The 24,254-nt window shown below is 38.6% G+C and overlaps 13 protein-coding genes across 13 annotated transcripts; 8 read left to right on the forward strand and 5 right to left on the reverse strand.

The window, feature by feature from the left end:
* Positions 1-438: 438 nt before the first annotated feature.
* Positions 439-1,545, forward strand: KSS1 (mitogen-activated serine/threonine-protein kinase KSS1; the record flags this gene model as incomplete). The annotated part of the gene is made up of 1 exon (XM_033910498.1): positions 439-1,545. One exon carries the CDS (start codon positions 439-441, stop codon positions 1,543-1,545), a length of 1,107 nt encoding a protein of 368 aa, XP_033766389.1.
* A 997-nt stretch (positions 1,546-2,542) lies between these two features.
* On the forward strand, positions 2,543-4,183 carry BUD9 (Bud9p; the record flags this gene model as incomplete). Its single annotated transcript, XM_033910499.1, has 1 exon — positions 2,543-4,183. The coding sequence occupies one exon, from the start codon at positions 2,543-2,545 to the stop codon at positions 4,181-4,183; it is 1,641 nt and encodes a 546-aa protein (XP_033766390.1).
* Positions 4,184-4,527: 344 nt separating this feature from the next.
* Positions 4,528-5,340, forward strand: MTE1 (Mte1p; the record flags this gene model as incomplete). The annotated part of the gene is made up of 1 exon (XM_033910500.1): positions 4,528-5,340. One exon carries the CDS (start codon positions 4,528-4,530, stop codon positions 5,338-5,340), a length of 813 nt encoding a protein of 270 aa, XP_033766391.1.
* Positions 5,341-5,471: 131 nt separating this feature from the next.
* On the reverse strand, positions 5,472-6,473 carry NQM1 (sedoheptulose-7-phosphate:D-glyceraldehyde-3-phosphate transaldolase NQM1; the record flags this gene model as incomplete). Its single annotated transcript, XM_033910501.1, has 1 exon — positions 5,472-6,473. One exon carries the CDS (start codon positions 6,471-6,473, stop codon positions 5,472-5,474), a length of 1,002 nt encoding a protein of 333 aa, XP_033766392.1.
* A 1,513-nt stretch (positions 6,474-7,986) lies between these two features.
* Positions 7,987-8,772, reverse strand: RME1 (Rme1p; the record flags this gene model as incomplete). The annotated part of the gene is made up of 1 exon (XM_033910502.1): positions 7,987-8,772. The coding sequence occupies one exon, from the start codon at positions 8,770-8,772 to the stop codon at positions 7,987-7,989; it is 786 nt and encodes a 261-aa protein (XP_033766393.1).
* Positions 8,773-9,994: 1,222 nt separating this feature from the next.
* TAM41 (putative phosphatidate cytidylyltransferase) lies at positions 9,995-11,152 on the forward strand (the record flags this gene model as incomplete). Its single annotated transcript, XM_033910503.1, has 1 exon — positions 9,995-11,152. The coding sequence occupies one exon, from the start codon at positions 9,995-9,997 to the stop codon at positions 11,150-11,152; it is 1,158 nt and encodes a 385-aa protein (XP_033766394.1).
* Positions 11,153-11,500: 348 nt separating this feature from the next.
* On the reverse strand, positions 11,501-14,572 carry TFC4 (transcription factor TFIIIC subunit TFC4; the record flags this gene model as incomplete). The annotated part of the gene is made up of 1 exon (XM_033910504.1): positions 11,501-14,572. The coding sequence occupies one exon, from the start codon at positions 14,570-14,572 to the stop codon at positions 11,501-11,503; it is 3,072 nt and encodes a 1,023-aa protein (XP_033766395.1).
* Positions 14,573-14,931: 359 nt separating this feature from the next.
* On the forward strand, positions 14,932-16,017 carry UFD1 (polyubiquitin-binding protein UFD1; the record flags this gene model as incomplete). Its single annotated transcript, XM_033910505.1, has 1 exon — positions 14,932-16,017. One exon carries the CDS (start codon positions 14,932-14,934, stop codon positions 16,015-16,017), a length of 1,086 nt encoding a protein of 361 aa, XP_033766396.1.
* A 402-nt stretch (positions 16,018-16,419) lies between these two features.
* SCM4 (Scm4p) lies at positions 16,420-16,983 on the forward strand (the record flags this gene model as incomplete). The annotated part of the gene is made up of 1 exon (XM_033910506.1): positions 16,420-16,983. One exon carries the CDS (start codon positions 16,420-16,422, stop codon positions 16,981-16,983), a length of 564 nt encoding a protein of 187 aa, XP_033766397.1.
* An 850-nt stretch (positions 16,984-17,833) lies between these two features.
* Positions 17,834-18,348, reverse strand: SPAR_G02760 (uncharacterized protein; the record flags this gene model as incomplete). Its single annotated transcript, XM_033910507.1, has 2 exons — positions 17,834-18,266; positions 18,341-18,348. The coding sequence occupies 2 exons, from the start codon at positions 18,346-18,348 to the stop codon at positions 17,834-17,836; spliced, it is 441 nt and encodes a 146-aa protein (XP_033766398.1).
* Positions 18,349-18,720: 372 nt separating this feature from the next.
* FMP48 (protein kinase FMP48) lies at positions 18,721-19,830 on the forward strand (the record flags this gene model as incomplete). Its single annotated transcript, XM_033910508.1, has 1 exon — positions 18,721-19,830. The coding sequence occupies one exon, from the start codon at positions 18,721-18,723 to the stop codon at positions 19,828-19,830; it is 1,110 nt and encodes a 369-aa protein (XP_033766399.1).
* A 280-nt stretch (positions 19,831-20,110) lies between these two features.
* Positions 20,111-20,962, reverse strand: MCO32 (Mco32p; the record flags this gene model as incomplete). The annotated part of the gene is made up of 1 exon (XM_033910509.1): positions 20,111-20,962. The coding sequence occupies one exon, from the start codon at positions 20,960-20,962 to the stop codon at positions 20,111-20,113; it is 852 nt and encodes a 283-aa protein (XP_033766400.1).
* An 871-nt stretch (positions 20,963-21,833) lies between these two features.
* SPAR_G02790 (translation initiation factor 2A) lies at positions 21,834-23,762 on the forward strand (the record flags this gene model as incomplete). Its single annotated transcript, XM_033910510.1, has 1 exon — positions 21,834-23,762. The coding sequence occupies one exon, from the start codon at positions 21,834-21,836 to the stop codon at positions 23,760-23,762; it is 1,929 nt and encodes a 642-aa protein (XP_033766401.1).
* Positions 23,763-24,254: the final 492 nt, after the last annotated feature.

The following is a 24,254-nucleotide window of genomic DNA, read 5'->3' on the forward strand; positions in this document are numbered from 1 at the left end:
ACTTTGAAATCCCTTAACCGTTTAAGCAGTATGCTCTTCAAAATTCAAACTTTTTGGATGTCTTTCCTTCACATTCCTGATTTTTCACATTCAAAACGCGTTGTGAAGCTGCTAGAGAGGAATTTTACATATCGAGGCATATTTCTATATATGATGTATCTTTATTAAGATACCTAGTGCACTCCCATTATTCTATAGTTACTGCGTTCTCACTTGACCCGAAACCAGACTTCAACAGCTACACATCGTGCTTTGCAATCGTTAAGTTTCCCGAACGGTCCTCGTATTTTTTTTTCTTTTCCTCCTTTCCTCTTTTCCAGTGGATCAGATCAAAGCCGACTAAAAATTTAACAATTTAAGAAAGTCTCTTTTAAAGGTAGAAAAGGTCATTTCAACAAAAAAGTGTCTTATCTTCACTTTTCTTCCAATAATTTAAAGATGGCTAGAACAATAACTTTTGATATCCCCTCACAGTATAAGCTCGTAGATTTGATAGGTGAAGGTGCGTACGGAACAGTATGTTCAGCAATTCACAAACCTTCCGGCATAAAGGTAGCTATCAAGAAAATACAACCGTTCAGCAAAAAACTGTTCGTAACGAGAACCATACGTGAGATCAAGCTTTTACGGTATTTCCATGAACACGAAAACATAATAAGTATACTGGACAAAGTAAGACCAGTATCCATAGATAAACTGAATGCTGTTTACTTGGTCGAAGAATTGATGGAAACTGATCTACAAAAAGTAATTAATAACCAGAATAGTGGCTCTTCTACTTTGAGTGATGACCATGTGCAGTACTTCACATACCAAATTTTAAGAGCCTTAAAGTCTATTCATAGCGCACAAGTTATCCATAGAGACATAAAGCCATCAAACCTATTACTGAATTCCAATTGTGATCTCAAAGTTTGCGATTTTGGACTAGCTAGGTGCTTAGCTAGTAGCAGTGATTCAAGAGAAACCCTGGTAGGGTTTATGACGGAGTACGTGGCAACGCGATGGTACAGGGCACCCGAGATCATGCTAACTTTTCAAGAGTATACGACTGCGATGGACATCTGGTCATGCGGATGCATTCTGGCTGAAATGGTTTCTGGGAAACCCTTATTCCCAGGCAGGGACTATCATCATCAACTATGGCTAATCCTGGAAGTCTTGGGAACTCCGTCTTTCGAAGACTTTAACCAGATCAAATCCAAGAGGGCTAAAGAGTATATAGCGAATCTACCGATGAGACCACCCTTGCCCTGGGAGACTGTATGGTCAAAGACCGATCTGAATCCAGATATGATAGATTTATTAGACAAAATGCTTCAATTCAACCCTGACAAAAGAATAAGCGCAGCGGAAGCTTTGAGACATCCTTACCTGGCAATGTACCATGATCCAAGTGACGAGCCGGAATATCCTCCACTTAATCTGGATGATGAGTTTTGGAAATTGGATAACAAGATAATGCGTCCAGAAGAGGAGGAAGAAGTGCCGATAGAAATGCTTAAAGACATGCTTTACGATGAACTGATGAAGACTATGGAATAGCATTCACAATAGTACTGTTTCCATACCCCTAGTAATCTCCTTACATCCAACTTACCGAGGAGATTATTGTCGTCTGTAGTCAATACGTAAATAGAAAGACTTCAAATCACATATGCACGATGCATGGGCAACGGAAAATGCAAGGAACGAAGAGAAACCACCTACGGCGACGAGTTTTTTTTCACCAGCTAGAAGTACACGAAATGCGGCTTCGTGCGCCTCTACGCCGCTTTGCCTAAACGGGAAATGCAAAGAAAAAACCAGCCATCGCGTGCTGGGAGGGCTGACGCGACTGCAATTAAATAGGCGATATCAACATCTTTTATCCAGCACTCTTCAATACTGTATGGCCTCTCAGGGAAATCTTGCCATCATGCTTTCTATTCTCAAGTATTAGGCAAAACCTTTGTTTACTGGGTTTGTTTATTTCTATCTAGAAGTTCGCATTTCCTTTTCGAACTGGTTCCTCTTTACGTAGAATTCACAATTAACACCCAGTCGAGGTAGTCTAAAAGCTAATTTCTCTAAAGGGGATAAAGTTGGTAATTTTTTTATCTCGCATTATTATATATGCAAGAACATGTTAAGCTATAGTTATAAAGTTTCATCTTAATTGCCACATACGTACATTGACACGTAAGAGAATTCATTATTTTTTCATTATTCTAGCATACTAGAACCCTTGTGACATTCCAGGTTATTCCATTCTATTGACCTTCATTTCGTAAAGGTGACGAAGGATCACCATACTACAACTTTCAAATATCATAGTACATTTTTAACCTTGCAACTATTGTTACACGTTCGGCTTATCGTTATCTTCCAGCTTTACCCTCGATTTTTTTTTCAATTTGATTTTTAAAGCTTTTTGCTTAGATATACCAAATCATCCGCTCATTTGACAGCTTAGTTTCTTTTTTTTTCCCTTTTAAAGACAACATCCAACTTTATACGTTCATTACCTTTTTTCTTACAATTTTATCCTTCATTCTATGAAATGACAAAAATAACCGGAAATGCTTCGATCACGACAGACAGTTCAACGTCCACATATGGATCAGCAACGGCGTCGTCCGCATCTTTACCTGAAAACGACCCACAATCATTTCATCAACCGCGGGCAAGAACAAGATCTGGCTCATTATTCATCGAAGGATCTGATCCGTCTCCATCGTCAGAAGCGAAATCATACAACGTTTATATTGATGATAGCAAATATAGTGAGATCCTCAAACGAGATACAAATTCGAGTAGCACAGATAGTAAGCAAGTCTTTGAAGATGCTAGAGATAACAATTTCTACGAGGAATCGCATAAAGTTCTAGAGAACTCAATTTTAGATTTAATACGACGAGATCCAGAAGTAGCAACATTCCCTTTACCTCCGCCGGGTTCAAGTGAGAGGAACAGAAATTCGTCAAACGGCTCTTCCGCTGAAACTAACCCAAATGGACACAGCAGCAGCGGTACAATCTCGACTTCGGTACTGTTGAACATGGGTTCTGCCGAAAAGCACACTGGAACGGCCAGAGGAGATCATATGGAATCATCTTCAATGAGATCGTCCGATAAAAAGGGAACCAGATCTTCCTTATTCTGTCCAAGGGTTGAGGGAACGTTACCGTACCAAGGACCAGGAGATACCGTTTCCTCAAACAAAGCTACCAGCCAAGTACAAGATACATATTCATTTTCTTCTGTACGGTATGATGACGATCTCGTACCATCTATTGAAGAGGCTGTTGAGGTAGCAAAGAACAGAGTTCCTAACAGTAGGCTAAATGATGATTTTTCTGATAAGGCTTTTATTCCACATGAGTTTCAAATTCCCAAAAAGGCCTGGAATAGACAGTCAGTGAATGAATCCCCTAAAATCAGAACTCCAAGAAATCATTCCCTATTAATTGACATACTAAAGCCATTTGAAGCAGCTGACCTTGCTAACGACCAACGAAGCTATCCCGCAGTATTAAAAAACACAATACATTCTAGTGCGCTGTATGATTCAACTATTGAATATCCCCGGACCCGAATGCAAGATCAAAGGCAGATGGATATCAACGAAATTAGTTCAGAGAAAATACCTGATCCTCAAGTCCCTCTTGGTATTGCAATGGACACCATTGGTAATCCAAACTTATCATATGAAAAGGAGTACCAAAGTAATGTAGAAGCTGGTTTAGCTTCTGGGGTCGACAAAGGAAACGACGCTATTAAGGAATACCAATATCAAAAAATCCCCCAACAAATCGATCAAGATTGGCAATCAAATTGTCAAATGCACACAATGCCTATTCAAAGAATAGATTCCTCCTCCATACGTTCATACGATTCTCAGATATATGGCTTCTCTGAGATTTACAGTATTCCAAGGGTTTTGATAACACTGTGCGTTTGTCTTTTTGTTCCACCCTTGTTTTTTTTCTTTTCAGTTAATGGAGAGAGTGGCATTTCAAATTACAGATTAATGAGAATGATAATGAATTATGAACATAGAATCGGTCTCCTCAAAGGGTTCGAATGGGACATTGATGTACGATGGTTCAGAACATTGTGCTTTGTATTAGGATGTATGGAGATGTTAGTTATATTTGCTGCTATAGGAATAGGATTTGGTGTAGGAATAACAAGAGAGTAAAATCTTTATTCTGGACTTACTTACTGAAGATTCCGTACTACTCTATGTAATTAAACACCCATGTTATAGATTTCAGAAAACAATTTGATATATGCAGTAATTTACTGGAACTATCGAAGGGAATATCTTCCACTCCAAGAGCTCATATTCGTAGGAATAAGAATAGTATTTCTTTACCGCAATCATATATATATATATTTCCTCTTCTGATAGGTCTCTATTTGGCAGAAAAAAAGGCGGTTTGGGTGCTTCTCGCGATGTGGAAGTCAATTTGAACTACACGCCAAATTAGTCCATTTTACGCACACCGTAAAGAAGTGGTTTCAAAAATCGCATGGCAGGCCATGCTCTCGCATATCGTTGAGTATGAATGCCAATATACTGATCAACTTTACAAGAAACGTAAAGTCTGGCACGATGGGAGATTGAAGTATTTTCAGATAAACAACAGATTCATGCTATATACAGAAAAGGATAACGTTTTGTTAGCTAGTGAGTTCAAGATAAATTCAAAAGAGCTGAAGGCGATTTTAAATCCAGAAGGTTTCGATATTGAAGAACATAGGATTTTTAGTCAGTTTTTGGTGATTATTTCAAATATTATTGAAGAGTACGATAGAGATATTCAAGTAGCAGCATCACACGTTAGAACAGATCCTATGAATCTATCGGTACAAAAACAACGGCCTCTTATCTCAGATAGTGCACCTAGTATGAATCATATTTCAACTGCGAGAGAAATTCATTCAAATACAAAAGTCACAACTTCTAAACATAGGCAAAAGGAGGATAGTAATACCGAAGGAGGATTCAACATTAGCAAGCTTACTTTGAAGGTCAATAAGCCTTTCAAGAAGCCCAAAAGAATATTAAGCACTGATGTGGTAAATGAACTAAATAGACCGAGTATAAGGAATCAAAGGATCCAAGAAACAACACCACAACTGCACGCGGCAAATACTGGTAAAATAGCGCACACAGTCCCAAAAGTGGTGCAGGATAATAGTATTGCACAATATGAACATATCACAATTACTGAAGAATTTAAAGTCAAAGATGATCCCGACCAAGAAAGAGAAATGGCAGAAGTATCCAAGAGTGGTATTAAGAGGGTGGGCAGGATAAGAAAAATTGTTCATAAGCCCCTCAGCATTTGATCATAAGTCAGAATTTTGATGAATATATTAGGTCTGTATACTATTCATATATACTTAAACTAATTCAATACTAAGTATCGAAAAGCCAAATGAAATATATATATATAAGTAGATACGCATAGTCTCGATGATCACATTTTCTCTTCAACCAATTTGTACAGCGCTTCAATGTCCGCAGAGAACTTTCTGATACCATCAGATAACTTCTCTGTAGCCATTTGATCTTCGTTCAAGACATATCTAAAATGAGGTTCGTCGTTGATGAAGGAGACTTTTTCAACACCTTCTTTCTTAGCACTCTCAGCATTCAATTTATTGTCAATAGGGTCTGTTGATTCATATAACTGTTCTAGAAGATTCAGTGGGAGCGTCATATTATCAATACCCGCTAATGCCTTCAATTCATCTAAGTTCCTAAAGGAAGCCGCCATTACCTCAGTTGCATAACCGTGCTTCTTGTAATAACTATATATCTTCTTAACAGATAGAACGCCGGGATCGGTTTCTGCAGTATAGTCTTTACCTGAAAGGGCCTTGTAAAAGTCCATTATTCTTCCCACGAATGGAGAGATCAAAGTGACATTTGCTTCCGCACATGCTACTGCTTGCGTAAAGGAGAATAGTAACGTCATGTTACAATGGATACCGTGTTTTGCTTCCAACTCTCTGGCAGCTTGTATACCCTCCCATGTAGAAGCTATCTTGATCAAAACTCTTTCTTTAGGTACGCCCGCATCTTTATATAATTTGATGATGTGAAGAGCTTTCTTGACAGTCGCCTTCTTATCAAAAGATAACCTTGCGTCCACCTCAGTAGAAACTCTTCCTGGGACAATCTTCAAAATCTGGGTACCGAATTCCACCAAAATCTTATCCATGGCGTTCTCGATTTTCTCGTGATCGGTTTTACCATGCTTCCTCCCATATTCAACGGCTGTGTCGATAAATCTTGCATACTTCTCCAATTTTGAAGCTGCCAGTATCAGAGAAGGATTAGTCGTTGAATCTTGTGCTTCATACTTCGAAATAGCCTCAAAATCCCCCGAATCAGCAACCACATGGGTCCCAGCCTTCTTTAATTGGTCCAAGGATGATGTAGCAACTTTTTGTTTTTTCTCTGAAGGTTCTGACATTTTTCTGTTATTTTTATATGTGTGGCTTACTATCCTATATAGTTTCTTTGGCCTAAGCTATCAAGAATTGATGATGTAGTTTGGCAAAAAACGTGTGAGTTACGAGATTGTTCTTCCTTTATATGCCTGCCCACCCCATCCAAGATGCCTAAAGAAGGAGCCATTAGGCTCCCCTCATCCGCCCCTACCATGAAAGAAGAACATAAGACGTAATTCATTACAAACTAAGAGGTGCCAGGAGTGCAAAAACCACAGCAAGAGCCAGAGCCAGAACAAAAAAAGTAACCTAGCTCACCCCGCGTAACAATCCCTCCGATCGAAAGGTTCGTCATCTTAAATATCCTTCAAACCCAGACCGACTGTTGAAAAAAGCCCTTTTGTGTCACAAATCTGTCTCTCTATTACCCTACGTACATCCGGGAATAATTGCCGCTCACTTTTGGGAAACTCTCTAAAAGGGAATACTCGAATTGAAGAAAAAGCCGCTACCCCTATTTGTAAAACAGTATATCAGCTACCAACATGAGTTGGTTCAACTCAACGCTGACCTTGAAAAAAATTAAAGGAAAAAATAAAGTAAAAAAAAAGAAAAGAAAAGCTATCTTTCTTTGGTCTTAGTTAGCCAAAACACTGAGCATTTACTTTACCATCAGTACTTTCCTTCAAGAAAATTATAAACAAAATGCCATTTTTCTTCTTTTTCTTCTTCTTCTTGGCTATGCAAATCTTTTTCCATAAAATGATTGATCTAGCGGTTATTGTTTCTTAACGGTTTTCCGGTTCCGCAACTATTCTCGAGGGTTGCTATATTACTCAAAGATATTTTCAGAAAGTGCGCGTGCGATGTATGTTTTTCACTGAGGATATTCTGAAAAAATAACCGCCAACAGTGAGAACATAAAAATCTTAGTTGGAAAAGAACTACGCAAGACGCCATTTGCCAGAAGCTTCGTAAAAGCGGGCTAAGGAACCAGGAGGAGAAATACAGAAAAATCATTTTGGAAACTACGAGATTCTCGGCACAAGAAGCGCTAATGTCCTACTTGGCGGTTGACGTCTTGTATACGTCTAAAATAAAAAAAATTGTGTCTTATTTTTATTTTTATTGTACTGGAGTTTGAGTATGTGTGAATTATCAAAGAAAGCACGTAATTGCATCGAAATGTAGGGCTCCTAAGCCATTTTTTTCAAATGTTTTTCTCAAAAAACGTCAAATATGCTCCAGCCATATTTTTGAACTTTTCCCTTTCAGCGGCAAGTAGAAATAAAAAAGACGGAAATATTTATTATTGAATAACTGTCCACTTAAGCAAAGATGAAATACAGAAGGAAAAAATGCGAGTATTTAGGAGTTTTTTATTTAGCGAAGTAACCAACGCAGTGTGATATCCACGACATAACAAGCGTCCATAGTTGCAAGCGTTTCTTTTTTTTTTAAGAATGAAAATGCGGTGGCTTTCGTGCCTGCACGCACTTAAAAAGAATCCTTATAGGGTATATTTTTATGCTCCAGCTATTTGGAAATATTATTCAACATTTTCTTCAAACGCTTGTTGAACCTTGAATCAGCGTTATTATGCACCATGGCCACATGCCTTTTATAGGCGTCTTTGCGCTTGAAAGTTTTCTGACAGATGGGAAATGGGCAATTTAGTCCCGGGTACTTTTCTACTTTTAGATTTAACAATTTCTCCATCTCTACATCAAGCTCTCCTATATGTTGGGAGGCACAATGTCTTCTTAGGCCAGTTGCCTGTTGGAAACCCAATATTTTCCAGGGACATTGCTCTATGGGGCACTTACGCGGTCTTTCAAGGTTGAATTCGTCCAAGTGCGCGGCAAACTCAAGCAATGTTGCGAACTTTTCAGAACAATGAGCGCAACGGTAACTTCCTCTTTTTGTTTGCCCTTCAGAAATTGAACTGGATAATTTGGGGTCCTGATATAGCTGTTCCACGTGCGAGTTTTGCGGATAAGTTAAGAGGCACCGTGAAGGAGTCTGTTCTGTCGTATTGATCTTAATAAATGCAGGATTTGCTTCTCTTTGACGTCCATAATTCATAAGATCTCTGAATTCCTGATCAATTAATGGTATGGTACAGTGCGTATTGTCCGTTATCTCATCTAGCTGTAACTGAAGTGCTGTATCTCTCTCAGTAGGTGAATCAAAGTCATCAGTCTGTCCTTGAATTCCAGCTACAACCGCAACCGTGTTTTCTAATGACAGCAGTAAACAATCTTCAGTACTGGAATGCAGGTTGAGATCCTCATTTAGAGGCGTAACTGAATATTCTTCCATATTTCGCCCTACGTCGTGCCAATGATAAATCGGTTGCACTTCTCGTAAAACCTCTCTGCCCCAACACCCCTTCGAAATCGCACTGTTTTGTCCATAATATGGTGACATTAGTGCTTAAGTTCCCAAATTCCAGTAGGGAGCTAGCCAGGTTAACTGTATGATTTATTAAAGAAGGGCAATGACAGTTTCAATGAGTTAACACTCCAGAAATGTGTCCCCTCGAAGCAGCTGCTCTATCGTTAGTATAGATTTGGTCGATTTAGATATAAAAAATATTTACAAATGAATGGTAAAAAGAAGTGAAGCAAATGACACAAGACATATTTGCCGCACTGCTCCCTTTTAATTCCCTCGAAGGCACTGGCCTTTGTTCTTTGCATAAGAAAAAGCCAGCAGAAAATGCGGTGATATATTTAAAAACATGCCCGGCCACTTTTTCTGCTGGTAAAACCTGCCGGAAAAGCTCGGATTTTCTTATCCAATATACGCCGACCTTTTGATGTAATCTATAACATCCCACTCCGGCGGCCATTTTACGTGACGCAGCATCCCTTAGAGCAAGGTAAAAAAAAAGGTACGACGCTTTAGCTGCTTCTATCTGGCGTTTATGAATTCATAGGTGCTGCTCGATTACGCACGATAATTGATTCTGGTCCAAAGTCGCTTCATAAGGCAAAAAGAGAGTAAAAAAGTACTTTCTACATTCACATCAAAGATTAGAAAAACTGTCCCTAGACGGCTCCCCTCTAATTTTGAATTAAATGTAGAATATGGAACTCTTAAGGGGTAGGTAGCCAATGGTGTGAGACCAGACTCTCTATCTAGCGTCTAAATATAAAATTTCACGGTTATTTCTTGCAAAAAAATGCGAAAAAGTTCGTCAACAGACATCATTAGAACCTGCTCATACAGACATTAATTAACTATATATCCAAATGTTCACTTACTTATAATGCGCTTGTTTATCCCACGTTATTATTTTCTCCCCACATTATAGGTCAAGTGACCTCTTGTTACCCGGATAATGTGAAAAAGGAAAGAAATCATACCCTTCAGCCTATTTAGCCATAAATAGTATAGAATGGATGTTTCGACGGGCAAAAGATTGTGAAAAAGGTTTTAAACATTTGAAACTATTAATCGTGAGAAAGTCATAATTGGGTTGAGCTAATAATTTGAGCTAATAGAGAGTGTGCTTTTCATTTTGGTATTGTCTGAAATTATGTTACGAGTTTCTGAAAATAATCTACGGTCTCTGCTAAAATGCCATTCAACTCACACAAGCTTGTTTAATAGGCTTCTCAGTACCCACATAAAGGAGGGGAGGAGTTCCATAGATGATGCTGGCATTATACCCGATGGAACTGTTTATGAAAGGCAAAATCACCACATCGAAGGAATTACTAAAGACAGTGATCTGGAACTCTTGGAGAAAGGTATAAGGAAATCTGACGAAATGACTTCCAATTTTACCAACTATATGTACAAATTTCACAGACTGCCCCCCAACTATGGAAGTAATCAGCTCATCACCATTGATAAGGAGCTAAAGAAAGAGCTGGATGGTGTCATGTCATCCTTCAAGGCTCCATGCAGGTTTGCATTTGGTTACGGCTCAGGAGTTTTCGAACAAGCAGGGTATTCTAAGAGTCATAGCAAACCACAGATCGATATCATCTTGGGTGTCACATATCCATCGCATTTCCACTCTATCAATATGAGGCAGAATCCTCAGCATTATTCCAGTTTGAAATATTTCGGTTCCGAGTTCGTGTCTAAATTTCAACAGATTGGCGCAGGCGTGTATTTTAACCCATTTGCGAACATAAATGGACACGACGTAAAATATGGAGTCGTTTCTATGGAAACACTTTTAAAGGACATAGCTACTTGGAATACATTCTATTTAGCAGGGCGACTACAAAAGCCTGTGAAAATATTAAAGAATGATTTAAGAGTGCAATATTGGAACCAATTAAATTTAAAAGCTGCGGCTACATTGGCTAAGCATTACACCCTAGAGAAAAATAACAACAAGTTTGATGAGTTTCAATTTTACAAGGAGATCACTGCTTTAAGCTACGCAGGAGATATTAGGTATAAACTAGGTGGAGAAAATCCTGACAAAGTTAACAACATTGTTACTAAAAACTTTGAAAGATTTCAAGAGTATTACAAGCCGATTTTTAAAGAAGTAGTTCTAAATGATTCATTTTATCTTCCAAAAGGATTCACATTAAAGAATACTCAGAGACTATTGCTCAGCCGTATAAGTAAATCAAGTGCATTACAAACCATCAAAGGTGTTTTCACTGCTGGAATCACGAAGTCAATTAAGTATGCTTGGGCCAAGAAACTGAAATCGATGAAGAAAGGCTAGTTCATTCAATGTAATCTACACATTCCCTTTTATCAAAACTTTACTCTATCGCCGTTTTATCTCTTATGAAAACTTAATCTATTCACATTCCTAATTTCTGGCGTCGGTCAATATTTATTCATTTTTATTTTTCCTTCTTCTAGATAATATACATTTCCCCATATCGCCATCCAAATTGTCCTTCAACGGTAACCTGCATTCTGGGACGAGGATCATACGTCCCAACATTTGCAAAGGACGTCGTATTTATAAACTCATCGTAGTAGTTAAGGGAGTACTTTTATTTTTTTCTATTGTCAAGGTTGTATTACAATTATACTTTATAACTTGAGATATTTAAACAAGTTTTTAAACACTTAAATACTTCTCCATGAGGTTATCAGCCAACTCAACATTTCCACTTTGCTGATATATTATAATACTGTTATAGGCAGCATGTTTTTTCAACTTTTCATCATCGTAATTTTCTAGAACTTTATTATAATATTCAATTGCAATCGATACCAGACCGATTAAATGGAAAGCACGCCCTAAGTTGTAATCTGCTTCTTGCTTTTCCAAATCCGTATATAAGCTCTTCCTTATTTTATAATAACGATATAAATATCGTAATCCATGGAGAATTTGGAAATGCCGTTGAGCTGTTAGTCTCTGCATCGCACGATGTATATGCGATAGTCCCATTAAAAGGTTGACCATTGGATCGTTTGGGATATCCTCTTCTAACCTCGTTAAATACTGTAGAGCTGAAAGAAAACCCCTACTGGAGTACAGCAGAACGGCGTAGATATAATATAGATATGGCGACGACTTTTTATTAGGGTTGTACACTTCTTTGTTCGTTATTGAGGCTTGCCCATTAACCTCAGTATTATATCTACAACTGTCAAAAGCTTTCAGTTGTCTTAAGAAAAATTTTTGTTGAATAGTGGAGCTCAAGATATTCAGGGAAGAGGGTCCCTGGCATAAAGAATACATAAATACCTGCAAAACTTTCCTATTGAATTGAAATTGATTTAGTAAACCTCTTAAATTTTCAGCCAATTCTTCTTCATTATCCATTTGAAGAACAATAGCTAATTTAACAAATTTCATCATTTTAACCCTTTCTGGATCCTGGAAAAATACGTTCACTTCCTGGGCTGTTTCTACCACACTCAAGCCGTCCTCAACACTTTGATACTTTGCAATCACTAAAGAAAGTTCCATAAATAACTCAAACCATTCTTCATACGACAGCCCTCTCAACTCTGTGGCAGAAGTTAAGGTTACTCTTTCCTCCATTAGCGGTCCTTCAAACACACTGTCTCCTTCAGCCAATTTGGACAACCTTTCGATCTGGAAATCAAGTTCAGTGTTAAATTTTTTGGTTCTTCTTAAAATTCCGATGAATTTTCTAGACCTACTTTTCATGAAGAAGTTTTTAACACTTGAAAATATATCGACCAATTCAGAAACTGTATTGATCCATACAGAGGCCTGTTTGGCCTCATTAAGACCTGCGTTTAATTCAAATTTTTTGATCTTTTCATACTTATCCACAACTTTTGCCGTTATTCTTCTTTCCCTTTCTATTCTCTCTCTTTCTGCGTCATAAGGCGTGCGTTTCTTTTTCCTGAAAGTTCTAAACTTACTATCCTCCAGTAGCGGTTTACTAGAAATATCGTTCGACGTATCGTTAGAGCTTTTTTCAGTGGAGATCCTATGGAGTGTTTCATCGACCTGATGTTTTCTCATTTCTACAACATCAACTAACATATGCTTAAAAGTCTCTGGATCATTTAAGTGATAGTAAACTTCCGCGAGAGATACGCGAATATCTAAGTCACCTGGCTCAGACTTTATGGCTAGTTCATAAAACTCTTTAGCCGTTTCATAGCTCTCCGTTTCTTTGTAGCATCTTGCTAGCGGTTTAAAGACGTCAGTGGTACGCCATTCATCAAGAGACAATAACGGCGTAAAGAAATCAATAGCCTCTTTATACTTTTCGGCCCTTGTTAAAGCAGTCGCAGCCTCAAAATACAAATCCGCAACATCACTGAAAGTTTCATCATACAGACATTGGAAATGATTCAGAGCTTCAACAAGATTATCTGTGTTCAATCTTAACAATCCTAATCTAACTCTAATATCGATTGGAATATTATACGATTTTTCCTTTTCTGCAGCAGGTAGCGAATCAAAAGTGCTGTTTTTGAACCTTCTATTATCAAATTCTGAATCATCCGGAACACCATCCCAAAATTCTTGACTTTCGCGGCGTTGAATCCAACGTGCACATTTTTTAATTGTCTTTATGCCATCGACCTCACTAACTGCGAGTTTTAAGAAAAGTTCCGCAAGAATGTTTAAAGAAGACCAGTCAAATGGTATGCATTTATACTTTGCATTGATTTTTTTCCAGTTAATATCCGGAAACATCTGCATATCTTCATCTTGCTCAGGGGGTTCCTTTTCGTCTCCATCCTCCTCTTCTGCCCCGCTCTCCTCATCCGAAGAATCTAAAGCATTTTCTAAAGCAGCCAATATGGCTTTCCTTCTTTCGACATTCGCATTGAACACTTTCATATAAAGCTCAATTGAATCATCAATCCTATCATAATCGACATAAAGAATGGCCAATTCCCTCAATATGTTCGCATCATAAGGATTGTATATGTAAAGTCTTTGGAAGCCATCTAAAGCTCTTGCCAGCTGACCTGTCTTCTTGTACAGCATTGACCGGCGATATATCGATTCCCATTCCATAGGATTCAAACTTATTACTCTAGAAAAGCAGTAGATTGCTTGTCTAACATGATCTAAATCAGCGGACAATATGGCGACTATCTTCCAGAATTCCCAATCGGAGGCATTCAAGTGAGCTGCCAGAAACCAAGAGTTACAACAATCGTTAAGCCTTCCTTGCAATTGATATATATCTCCCAGTGTCTCATACGCAGCAAAGTTACGTGCATCTTTTTTGATGACTTCATTAAATAATCTTTCGGCCACTTGTAGATCGTTTCTGACAAAGGCTTCATTCGCTTGAGAAAGTAATTGCGCTACTTCTGGATCAAGTACTCTCTCTTTTCTTTGGCGGCCGTAAGATTTACTCTTATCATTTTTCTTCTTCTTTTTTACTTTAAAGTTACTTGCTTCCCTAATCGCATTCATGAAATCTTCTTCGTCGTCTTCAGATATTTCCCCATAGTCCGAGAACTCTGCTAATAAAGAACTGTCCCGTTCAGAATTGTATTCATCTTCGCTTAATTGTAGATCATGAGCCACATCCTCATCATCATATTCCTCATCCTGTATTAAATGCTTATAGTCATCAATATTACCATACAAACGTTCTTCATCTTCTTCATTAACCTTACCCGTATCAGGGCTTTCTCGTTCAGCTGATTGCTCCTTTTTCAATTTTCTTGCTGCCATCACGGATTCACTCAGGGTTTCTTTCTCTAGTTCCAATCAAATTCTTCGTTGACAGATGTTATTGCACAATGCGCTGCCATTATTATCGTTCGTCTATTCCTAGCCGAAGCGCCTTAAGAAAAAATAAGTGTCCACATTGGGAAAATATGCCTTTACGACGAAAAAGTCGACCTTGCGTTCAACGAAAGAGAAAGTTCCTTTTTGGGTCAGGTGGCGAAAAGTAAAGGTAGTCAAAAAGTAATCCTGGCTAGTTATGTAAATAGGGAAGAGATGGGATGTAGTTTTCAATAGATAATAGGACAGACAATAGCAAAGGAAAAGAAAAAAATACCGAGGTGATACTATAAAATATATTAAAAATGTTTTCTGGCTTTAGTTCTTTCGGCAGTGGAAACGGTTTTGTTAACATGCCTCAAACGTTTGAGGAGTTCTTCAGATGCTACCCTATAGCTATGATGAACGATAGAATACGGAAGGATGACGCAAACTTCGGCGGGAAAATCTTCCTGCCACCAAGCGCTCTAAGCAAGCTATCTATGTTGAATATAAGATATCCCATGCTTTTTAAACTAACTGCCAATGAAACAGGACGTGTGACGCATGGGGGTGTTTTAGAATTTATTGCTGAAGAGGGCAGAGTCTACTTGCCACAATGGATGATGGAAACTTTAGGCATACAGCCAGGATCCTTATTACAAATTTCGTCTACTGATGTACCCCTGGGCCAGTTTGTGAAGTTAGAACCCCAGTCTGTAGACTTCTTAGATATCTCCGACCCCAAAGCAGTCTTGGAAAATGTACTGAGGAATTTTTCGACTTTGACTGAGGACGATGTTATTGAGATCAGCTATAATGGTAAGACATTCAAAATTAAGATTTTAGAAGTGAAACCAGAATCATCATCGAAGAGTATATGTGTCATTGAAACGGATTTAGTAACAGACTTTGCTCCACCTGTAGGGTATGTGGAACCCGATTACAAAGCGCTGAAGGCTCAGCAAGACAAAGGAAAAAAGAGCACCTTTGGTAAGGGCCAAGTTTTGGATCCCTCAGTGCTTGGACAAGGATCAATGTCTACAAGAATTGACTATGCGGGCATTGCCAACAGTATCAGAAACAAACAATCTAATTTTGTAGGTCAAGGACAAAATATATCCGGTAAAGCTCCAAAAGTGGAACCCAAACAAGATATAAAAGATATGAAAATAACTTTTGATGGTGAGCCCGCCAAGTTAGATTTGCCCGAAGGCCAATTATTCTTCGGTTTCCCAATGGTACTACCGAAGGAAGACGAAGGGAGCGGCAATGGTAGCAAATCCAGCGAACAAAATTTTCATGGTCAAGGGATCTCGCTAAGGAAGAGTAATAAAAGAAAAACAAAGAATGACCATGATTCATCTAAATCCAAGGCCCCTAAGAGCCCCGAAGTAATCGAAATTGACTAAAAGTTGTATACATATATACAAATTATAGGGTCTTAGACAGATATATAGAGCATTTTCAAGTCAACAGATCTTTAAATCCGAGGGGTCTATGCATTGCATTAGCTTTGCTGCATTTGGTGTTCGTTTAGTAAAATATATACGTGCGCGGTTGCGCGATATTTCCCTAGCTTAATGCCGAAGTAATTCCCTTCGTTTATTCACACTCAAATCTATTGTGTTGTTGAAAAATAAAAAAAAAGAACCAGGTTATATAATCGGGAGCTGATCTGTATATAAATGAGGGAAAACAATATTTCATTGTTCCCAAGTCATATCTTTAACTCGATTTTTTTATTCTTCCTCCACAAAAAGCAACTCTAAGGCAAACAAGTTTTAAAAATCCTTACATATACTAAAAATAAAATGCAAGTCTCTCCAGCTATTGTAAAAGGTATCGCAGTCTCATCATTAGGTTTATACGCCGGTATTCTAACTTCTTCTACTGTGATCTCCATTACTACCCCAATAAACGTTTTAACTCAACATTTGAAAAATGTTTTGTGCACATTAGGATGCTGGAGCACCGTTTTGGGTGGTATAGCCACTGGCGCCTTTGGCCTCAGCTATTACTTAGCTGCACCAGGTGAAAGGCCAAACTACCTTCTATGCGGGTTAGGTGTCGCCCCATTATCAGCAGCCTACTTATACTTAGTATCACTGTTCAATCACAAGTTAGCCCCAAAATGCACACGTGATCAGAAAGATTTAGAAAAGCAAAAGGATGAGAAGTTACCTCAAAATCACCCAGATGTTAAAGATGGGGAAGCGGCATGCCCATTCTCAAAGATGAACAACGCCAAAACCTTAAAACCTGAATCCGAAAGAAGCGTGAAGTGTCACTCATACATGTCATTACACATGTCCATTGTAACTGGTATAACAATTTTTACCTTTGGTAAGTGCATCTTAGATGGATTCAAAGCATGAACGATGAACCACGTGACCCGTTCCCATTAAACATTATAATTATTTATGCCAAACTAATATACATATGTTTAGCAAAAAAAGGCCAAGAAACTAGTAAATAGACAAGCAAATTATTTTTTTGGCGCTTGTCCTCCTCATTGGATAAGTAACTATTTATTTTACTTCACAAAAGAAAGATTATATACGTAGCTTTAGGAAATGAAAGACACCTTTACGTAAAATGTGATTCAATCTCATTTAGCCCCTTCTCTGTCCCTGTCCCTGTCCCCATCTTCCCTTCCCATACGTATTCGTAAAATGCTTAATGCTAGAAGTAGTTTCGGAACATCTTCTTACGTAGAGAATGCGTTTTTTTTTTTTCACCTGCAGCTTAAGCCAAACTAAAAACTGAAATCCGGATAAACTATTAATGAAGGATCGGAAAGTTCATACGACAGTTTAATGGGAATGAAACGGTATTGCGAAGTGACGTCAAGAACCGACTTTTAAGCTACTTAAAAAGTCAAGAAAGCCGAACTTTACATGTTCCCGGAAGATAAAGGAAAACGAAAAAGGAAATTGGTTGTCATGTCCGCTATATTTACCTCGTTTGTTTTTTATTTTGGCTTAATCTAATGCATGTATATCGGAAGTTGCAACACATCCAGCCCAGTTGAGTCGCGCTTCCTTAGTCATCGTCAAAAAAAACCGGATACTATCTTTTCCATTATGACGTCCGTTTAGGTCAATAGGCTTTTTTTTTTCTCGCCCGTGCCTCTCCGTATTCGATGAATGTACAGATTACCTTCTGAGCGGGCGGGCCACCTGAAGCGGGTGACGAAATAGTAGAAAAGAAACGGGGAAGTAAAATCTATGCTGTTCTGGCCCGCAGCGGATGGACGTCATTAAAAGCGCTTCTTTTCTGTCGTGAGGGTCTTTCGGTGCGGTAGTGTGGCTGCGTAAACAAGTCGCTTTTCATACCCCTCCCGCGGAGCCCAGCTCGGAGGGCATGAGCACATCCTCTGCTAAGTGGTTCCGTAATACTCCGTAACGTCCCGCTCACCATTTTGCATGTGGCCTCATGTACGGCGGTCTCTATTCGGCCCTTCGGCCCGTTCCGGTTTTTGTACCCCTTACCTGCCCTGTTTCTAGAAGACGTCTCCTCTCCGATGGCGTGGTACGGGGAGCACTGGGGAAAGTTGCACATGGAAGTATTTGGAAGACAAGGTTTACGAAAAGAAAAGCCGAGCGTAATATTGGGACAATACCTGGTTCTCAGCCTTTTCAGCGCGGGTGTCAAACAGCTTGCAACAGGTAAAAAAAGTTAGAAGAAGAGTTAGGTGAAGGGAACGATGATGCTGCGTGAGAGCAAAAATACAGCTGCATATTACAATAAAAGGAAGGATAATTAAGGGGACTATGAGATTAGGGACAACTTAATTCTGGAAAAATCGGACCTTAGTTGCATCTACTAATACTTTTCCCCAAAGAATGATACTGCAAGCATAATATATATATGTATGTGACAACTGTTCTTAACACAGAAATTCTTCCCCTTAGTCATTATCATTCTTACTTTTACATAACTCATTACTAACAATAACTATTAATAATAAGAAGTAAGAAGGAAAAGCATACAACAAAGGCAGCAAACCTGAGTCTCATCCCTCCAAAGCAAATCTCGCCCGTATACACAACCTTTCTGAAGATTTAGATAGATACATCATCATCAGCATATAGCAAAACTTGAGAAAAAAAATGTATACAAAACTAAGATCTATACAATCAGGAACGTTTAGCACAGTTTATAAAGCATGGAGTACAAAGCATAACCGCTATGTCGCTTTAAAGATCACTCCTAAATACAAAACTTCAGAAGCCAACATGAAGAACGAGTATGATGTCATGAAGGTGTTGAGTTCTTGCAACCCCCACCCCAATATCTGTTCAATGCTCGATTTTTACACTGATGATTTGTACTACATCATGGTGTTAGAGTACTGCGAGTGCGGTGACCTTTATGACTTTCTAGATATTGCTAAAAGTCAAGGTAGCCCATCGTCTCCATCTCTCATTCAAATTGATATGCAAAAGATAATAAAACAGTTGTGTTCAGCAATCAGCTTCGCTCACAGCTTGGGCATTGCCCATCGTGATATCAAACCAGAAAATGTTCTGCTAACGATCAACGGTGACATCAAGTTAGCTGACTGGGGCCATGCTATCCAATCCCCTAAGTCCAACGACTTCCAAATCGGTACTGATAATTACAGAGCACCAGAAACTTTCTCGGGCCGCGTCAGCAACTCTTGCCTTCAGAAGAAGTCGGATCGGTCATCGGCTCCATTGTATAACACATATCAAGCTGACTACTGGTCACTTGGTGCCACCATATTTTACCTGATGTTCGGGGATTGCCTTTTCAGAGTTTCCAAATCAAAGAAGGTTCAGCATCTAAAAAATTTTGATGAGTTCGAGGAGGATCCATTTGCATTCATTTACAGGAAATACGTGGTGCCAAGGCTCGCCTGTGGCTGCAATGATGAAGAAGACCTACACGTAAGCCTACAGCATACAAGGCAGTACGTTTGGCAAGATCTGCCTGACATTTATGATGTTTTCCATTTATGCAAGATTATGGTTGACACCTTATTAAGAGTATCTAATGCTAAAGAGAGATCAATGGAGAATTTCATTAACAAAGTTGATTCTGCATGGAACAAAGACACTTCTATGGACAGCTGCTTTTCTTACCAAAGTAAGATTGATCTATTTTGGGAACAGTGGTCTGTAAACACGGAGACAATACCGGCAAACTTCCAATTGAAAAATTTTGAGAAACCTTGCCTAGTCCAAGATAGCAAATAAAAAGTTAAAAATGCTTCAGACGTTCGCATAATTTACTTTGATCTAACTTTTCATCCCCTGCATTTCAGATTTTTAATTGGAACTTTTCAGCATAATTTCAGATTACATACCACCCAACCGATATATAACAATTCTACATATTCATTCTTCTAAAAAAGTATCCTTTATGATTAATTCACTCTTTGTTGTAGCCTTTTTGTTTCTATTCAGATCAGATAGTTTATGATGTATTTATTATTTACAAAATAAAGATGCTATATAATTGTTGAATTATATTGTATTAACATGCAAAGGCACCTCCAGTGGCAATTTTCTTCTCGTAATGGATTAATTCAACGTCTTCAATGGTATGAACCAGAATTTTAGAATTTTCTTCATTAAATTCAAATATAAACGTTCCTCTAATCAACCTTGACAAGCTTTTCTTTTTATTCCCTTTACTATCGCCATCAGTTTTCTTGTTTTCATCTACTTTAGAATCTTCACTTGTGCTGAAACTTTTTCCTACTGACTTTTCCGCTGCATTCTCAATGTATTCAGAAATCACACCTTGGTTCAAATGATTGGCCGTAGGGTGTAAAATGTAGTCTATGACCGGTACCGATCTCATTGACAATGCACTATTTTCTCCATTCCCTCGTTTCTTCTCCTTTAATCTGTCATTAATCTCTAATTTGGAAATTTTGCAATGATCCTCTGGTACGCAACTTTGCCATTTGATTACCAGTTTATCATTACAAGTTATAGTATTATAATTTTGAGAAGTACTTTTGGTTTCTCTGTCAAGTGATGTCGAAGTTAAGGTCTTTACTGAACTTATATGCAAGCGACATTCTTCGCCCAATATGAACTTTCGTACTATCATTCGCATTGCATTCAAAGAAGCCTTGTATTTTGATTTCCCATGCAACACTGGAATATATGGATGCGAAGTTGGAAATAGCCTAAAAATGATATTATCCGCCAACACAGACTCTTCGAACATTTTTTGTAGCAAATTCGGAACACCTTTGTCGACTAAATAATCAGTTATTTGCCCCAAATTGGCGACATTTTGAGAGTTCGAATACCATCGAGGAAATATTCCCTTGAGAGATATTATACCGAATCTGGAAACACACTTTGAAAACATAAGTCCTGCCCGCCTATTATTGGGAATGTAAACTGCCTATTTTTTCTTCGCCGTGATGTATTGTCTTACATAGAAGATTCCAACTTGTGGACTTTGCCTGTCATCCCTCTTTACAGGCCTTTTAAGGGCGCTTTCTATATTGCATGTTCTTCATTTTTTTTTCGTAACCGTAACTACGCGCCTTCTTAACGTAAGGCGCTCGACTCATCATAAGGTATATATAATAATGCCTTTTAGTGTACGAAAAATATATCTCATCAAATCTCTTTATTCTGCTGAACACTTACTCCTTCAACATTTGACCGTAAGAAACTCAGAAACTGCATTTTGTGCTCTCCTTTTTACTTCTTTTCTGTAGTGCTTGTATAAAAAGAATTCCAAAAAAAGATTCCAATAGGTTTCCAAAACTCAGTTCTGCCTGTTAACCCCTGAAAGATAAACAAGTATCATCTATCATTGGAGCATTAAAATGCTTCTTGAGATTCTTTATTTTGTAAGGTGAGCAAAATTTATGAAAAAAATTTGCCGCTGTCACATTTTACGGATTTATTACCCGACCACAGAAAATTCCTCGACACTTTCTTTTTCTTCCTTTTTTTTCACTTCTACTTTCTTCATGTCCATCAATGAAATTTCAGTTTCATAGCGATTTATTTCCAGTGTATGTTATTCAGTGATAGTTCCCTTTTCTCGCTGTATATATTACAACTAGACATAGCGAGGAAATTTTACGGTAGAAACAATCTATAGATTACCGAATTTTAACCTTGTTTAGTGTTGATTGAGACGTGTTGTGTTTAAACTATCCATTGCATCTCGATAAAAAAATAGCACTACAATAGACAATCAGGTTCAACAACAGTTAAGAAATATGTCATCTCAGTTTTTCCTAAAAACATCTCAAGATATAGAGCTCTTCCAAAGCTACCCTACTTTTGAACAATCCAACACAAACGCCAAGGATTTCCCTGTCATTTCTTCGGTTTTATCGCCATGTGGCAGATTTTTGGCTTTATCTACGAAGGAGAACGTTAAAGTCTTCACAGGTCCATGCTTAGATAATGTTCTATTAACAATGAAGTTGGCTGATGTGTATGATCTGCATTTCTCTCCCGCAGGTAACTATTTGAGCACTTGGGAGAGGGCGTCTATACAGGACCCAAATCACAAGAACGTTAAAGTTTGGTACTTGAATAAACCATTCAAGAAAGACTGTGTTTCGGAAGAAATAGTCCCTGCTTATGAATACCAAGCCAAATCACAAAGCGGTTGGTTTTTACAATTTTCCAAATTAGACAATTACGCACTAAGGCTTTTCAAACACGACTTGAAGATTGTTAAATTGAGCTCCGCCAATGCCGAAAATTTCGACTTCCAATCGCCATTTGCTGTCTTGTCTGATAGTGAAACATCCCAACATTTCACCACTTATCTAATCTCTCCAGCAGAACATCCAACAATTTGTACTTTCACACCAGAAAAGGGTGGTAAGCCGGCCCAATTAACCATATGGGCCCTCTCTGAAGGTGAAATTACCAAGAAGATTGCCTCCAAAACTTTCTTTAAAGCCGATTCCTGCCAGCTGAAGTGGAATCCGTTAGGCAATGCTATTTTATGTTTAGCTATTACTGATTTTGATTCCTCAAATAAATCATATTATGGTGAAAACACACTATACTTACTCTCTTTTCAAGGTGTGAACGGCACTTTAGGTGGTAACTCCGTACGTGTTTCTTTAACCACTGGCCCTGTCCACGATTTTACTTGGTCGCCAACTTCAAGGCAATTCGGTGTCATTGCTGGTTATATGCCAGCAACCATTTCCTTTTTTGATTTGAGAGGTAATGTCGTCCACTCCTTACCTCAACAAGCCAAAAACACTATGCTTTTCTCTCCTTCTGGTCATTATATCCTTATCGCCGGGTTTGGTAATTTGCAGGGCTCCGTGGAAATCCTGGATCGTCTTGACAAGTTCAAATGTGTGAGTAAGTTTGACGCTACCAACACTTCTGTTTGCAAATGGTCGCCGGGCGGAGAATTTATCATGACAGCTACCACTTCACCAAGATTGAGAGTGGATAACGGTGTCAAAATATGGCATGTATCGGGCTCTTTAGTATTTGTTAAAGAGTTTAAGGAGCTTTTGAAAGTGGACTGGAGGTCACCATGTAATTATAAAACTTTGGAAAACAAAGATGAAGATTTTTTCGAGGACCATGTCATTAACAATTGGGAACCGCTATCTGATTCGAACACATCTTCACTTGATCCTAAAATATCCAGTAAATCTGAATTGCAAATACATTCTAGTGTTCAAGAGTACATAAGCCAACACCCAAGCAGAGAAGCAAGCTCCAACGGAAACGGATCTAAAGCCAAAACTGGAGGCGCTTATAAACCGCCCCACGCAAGAAGAACGGGCGGTGGACGTATTGTTCCAGGGGTTCCTCCTGGTGCAGGCAAAAAGACCGTTCCAGGGCTAGTCCCAGGCATGACTGCCAACAAGGATGCCAACACTAAGAACAGAAGAAGAAGAGCCAATAAGAAGTCAAGCGAAACATCACCTGATTCTACTCCAGCGCCATCTGCTCCTGTCACTACAAATGCCCCAACACCCAATAAGGAAACCTCTCCAGAGGAGAAGAAAATAAGATCATTATTGAAGAAATTGAGGGCTATCGAAACCTTGAAAGAAAGACAAGCCGTCGGTGACAAATTAGAAGATACGCAAATTTTAAAAATCCAAACTGAAGAGAAAGTTTTAAAAGATTTGGAAAAGTTGGGTTGGAAGGATGAATAAACTAAAAGAAACTGATGTATTCGTACAAACTGTGTAAATATTAACAACGTCAAGTTATATTGCTCTGAATTGTTTTTACTGTCTCCCAGGAGAATTACCGCTACCCCCCATCTTTTTTTCCCCTGTTTATTGTACTTCTCCACATTTATTTTTAACATCAAATAGTTATCGATACATACATAATTAGTGAGCATTTTCCTTATTTTCACATCTCTTGGCAGACGTCAACCAGCCGCATACAATGTTTGCCCGTACCGCCACGTTACTGCAGTAGTGAATGTGGAGTGTCACTTAAGACCGTAATAAAAGTCTGCTACATCCGCCACCACAGTTTTTTTGCGTCGCTGTCGCCGCCTTCTTACAGAAAAAGAAAAAAAAAAGAAACGGCGCCGTGCCAGGGTTTTGTATCACAGATCGGCCCCGCAGCCAGAGGATGGCACGGCGCCAATATTGAAAACTTAAACTGTGGAATTGCCGTTCACCACACGAGTG

The sequence above is a fragment of the Saccharomyces paradoxus genome, chromosome VII (genome assembly GCF_002079055.1).
Source record: "Saccharomyces paradoxus chromosome VII, complete sequence".
In the NCBI taxonomy this organism is placed as follows: domain Eukaryota; kingdom Fungi; phylum Ascomycota; class Saccharomycetes; order Saccharomycetales; family Saccharomycetaceae; genus Saccharomyces; species Saccharomyces paradoxus.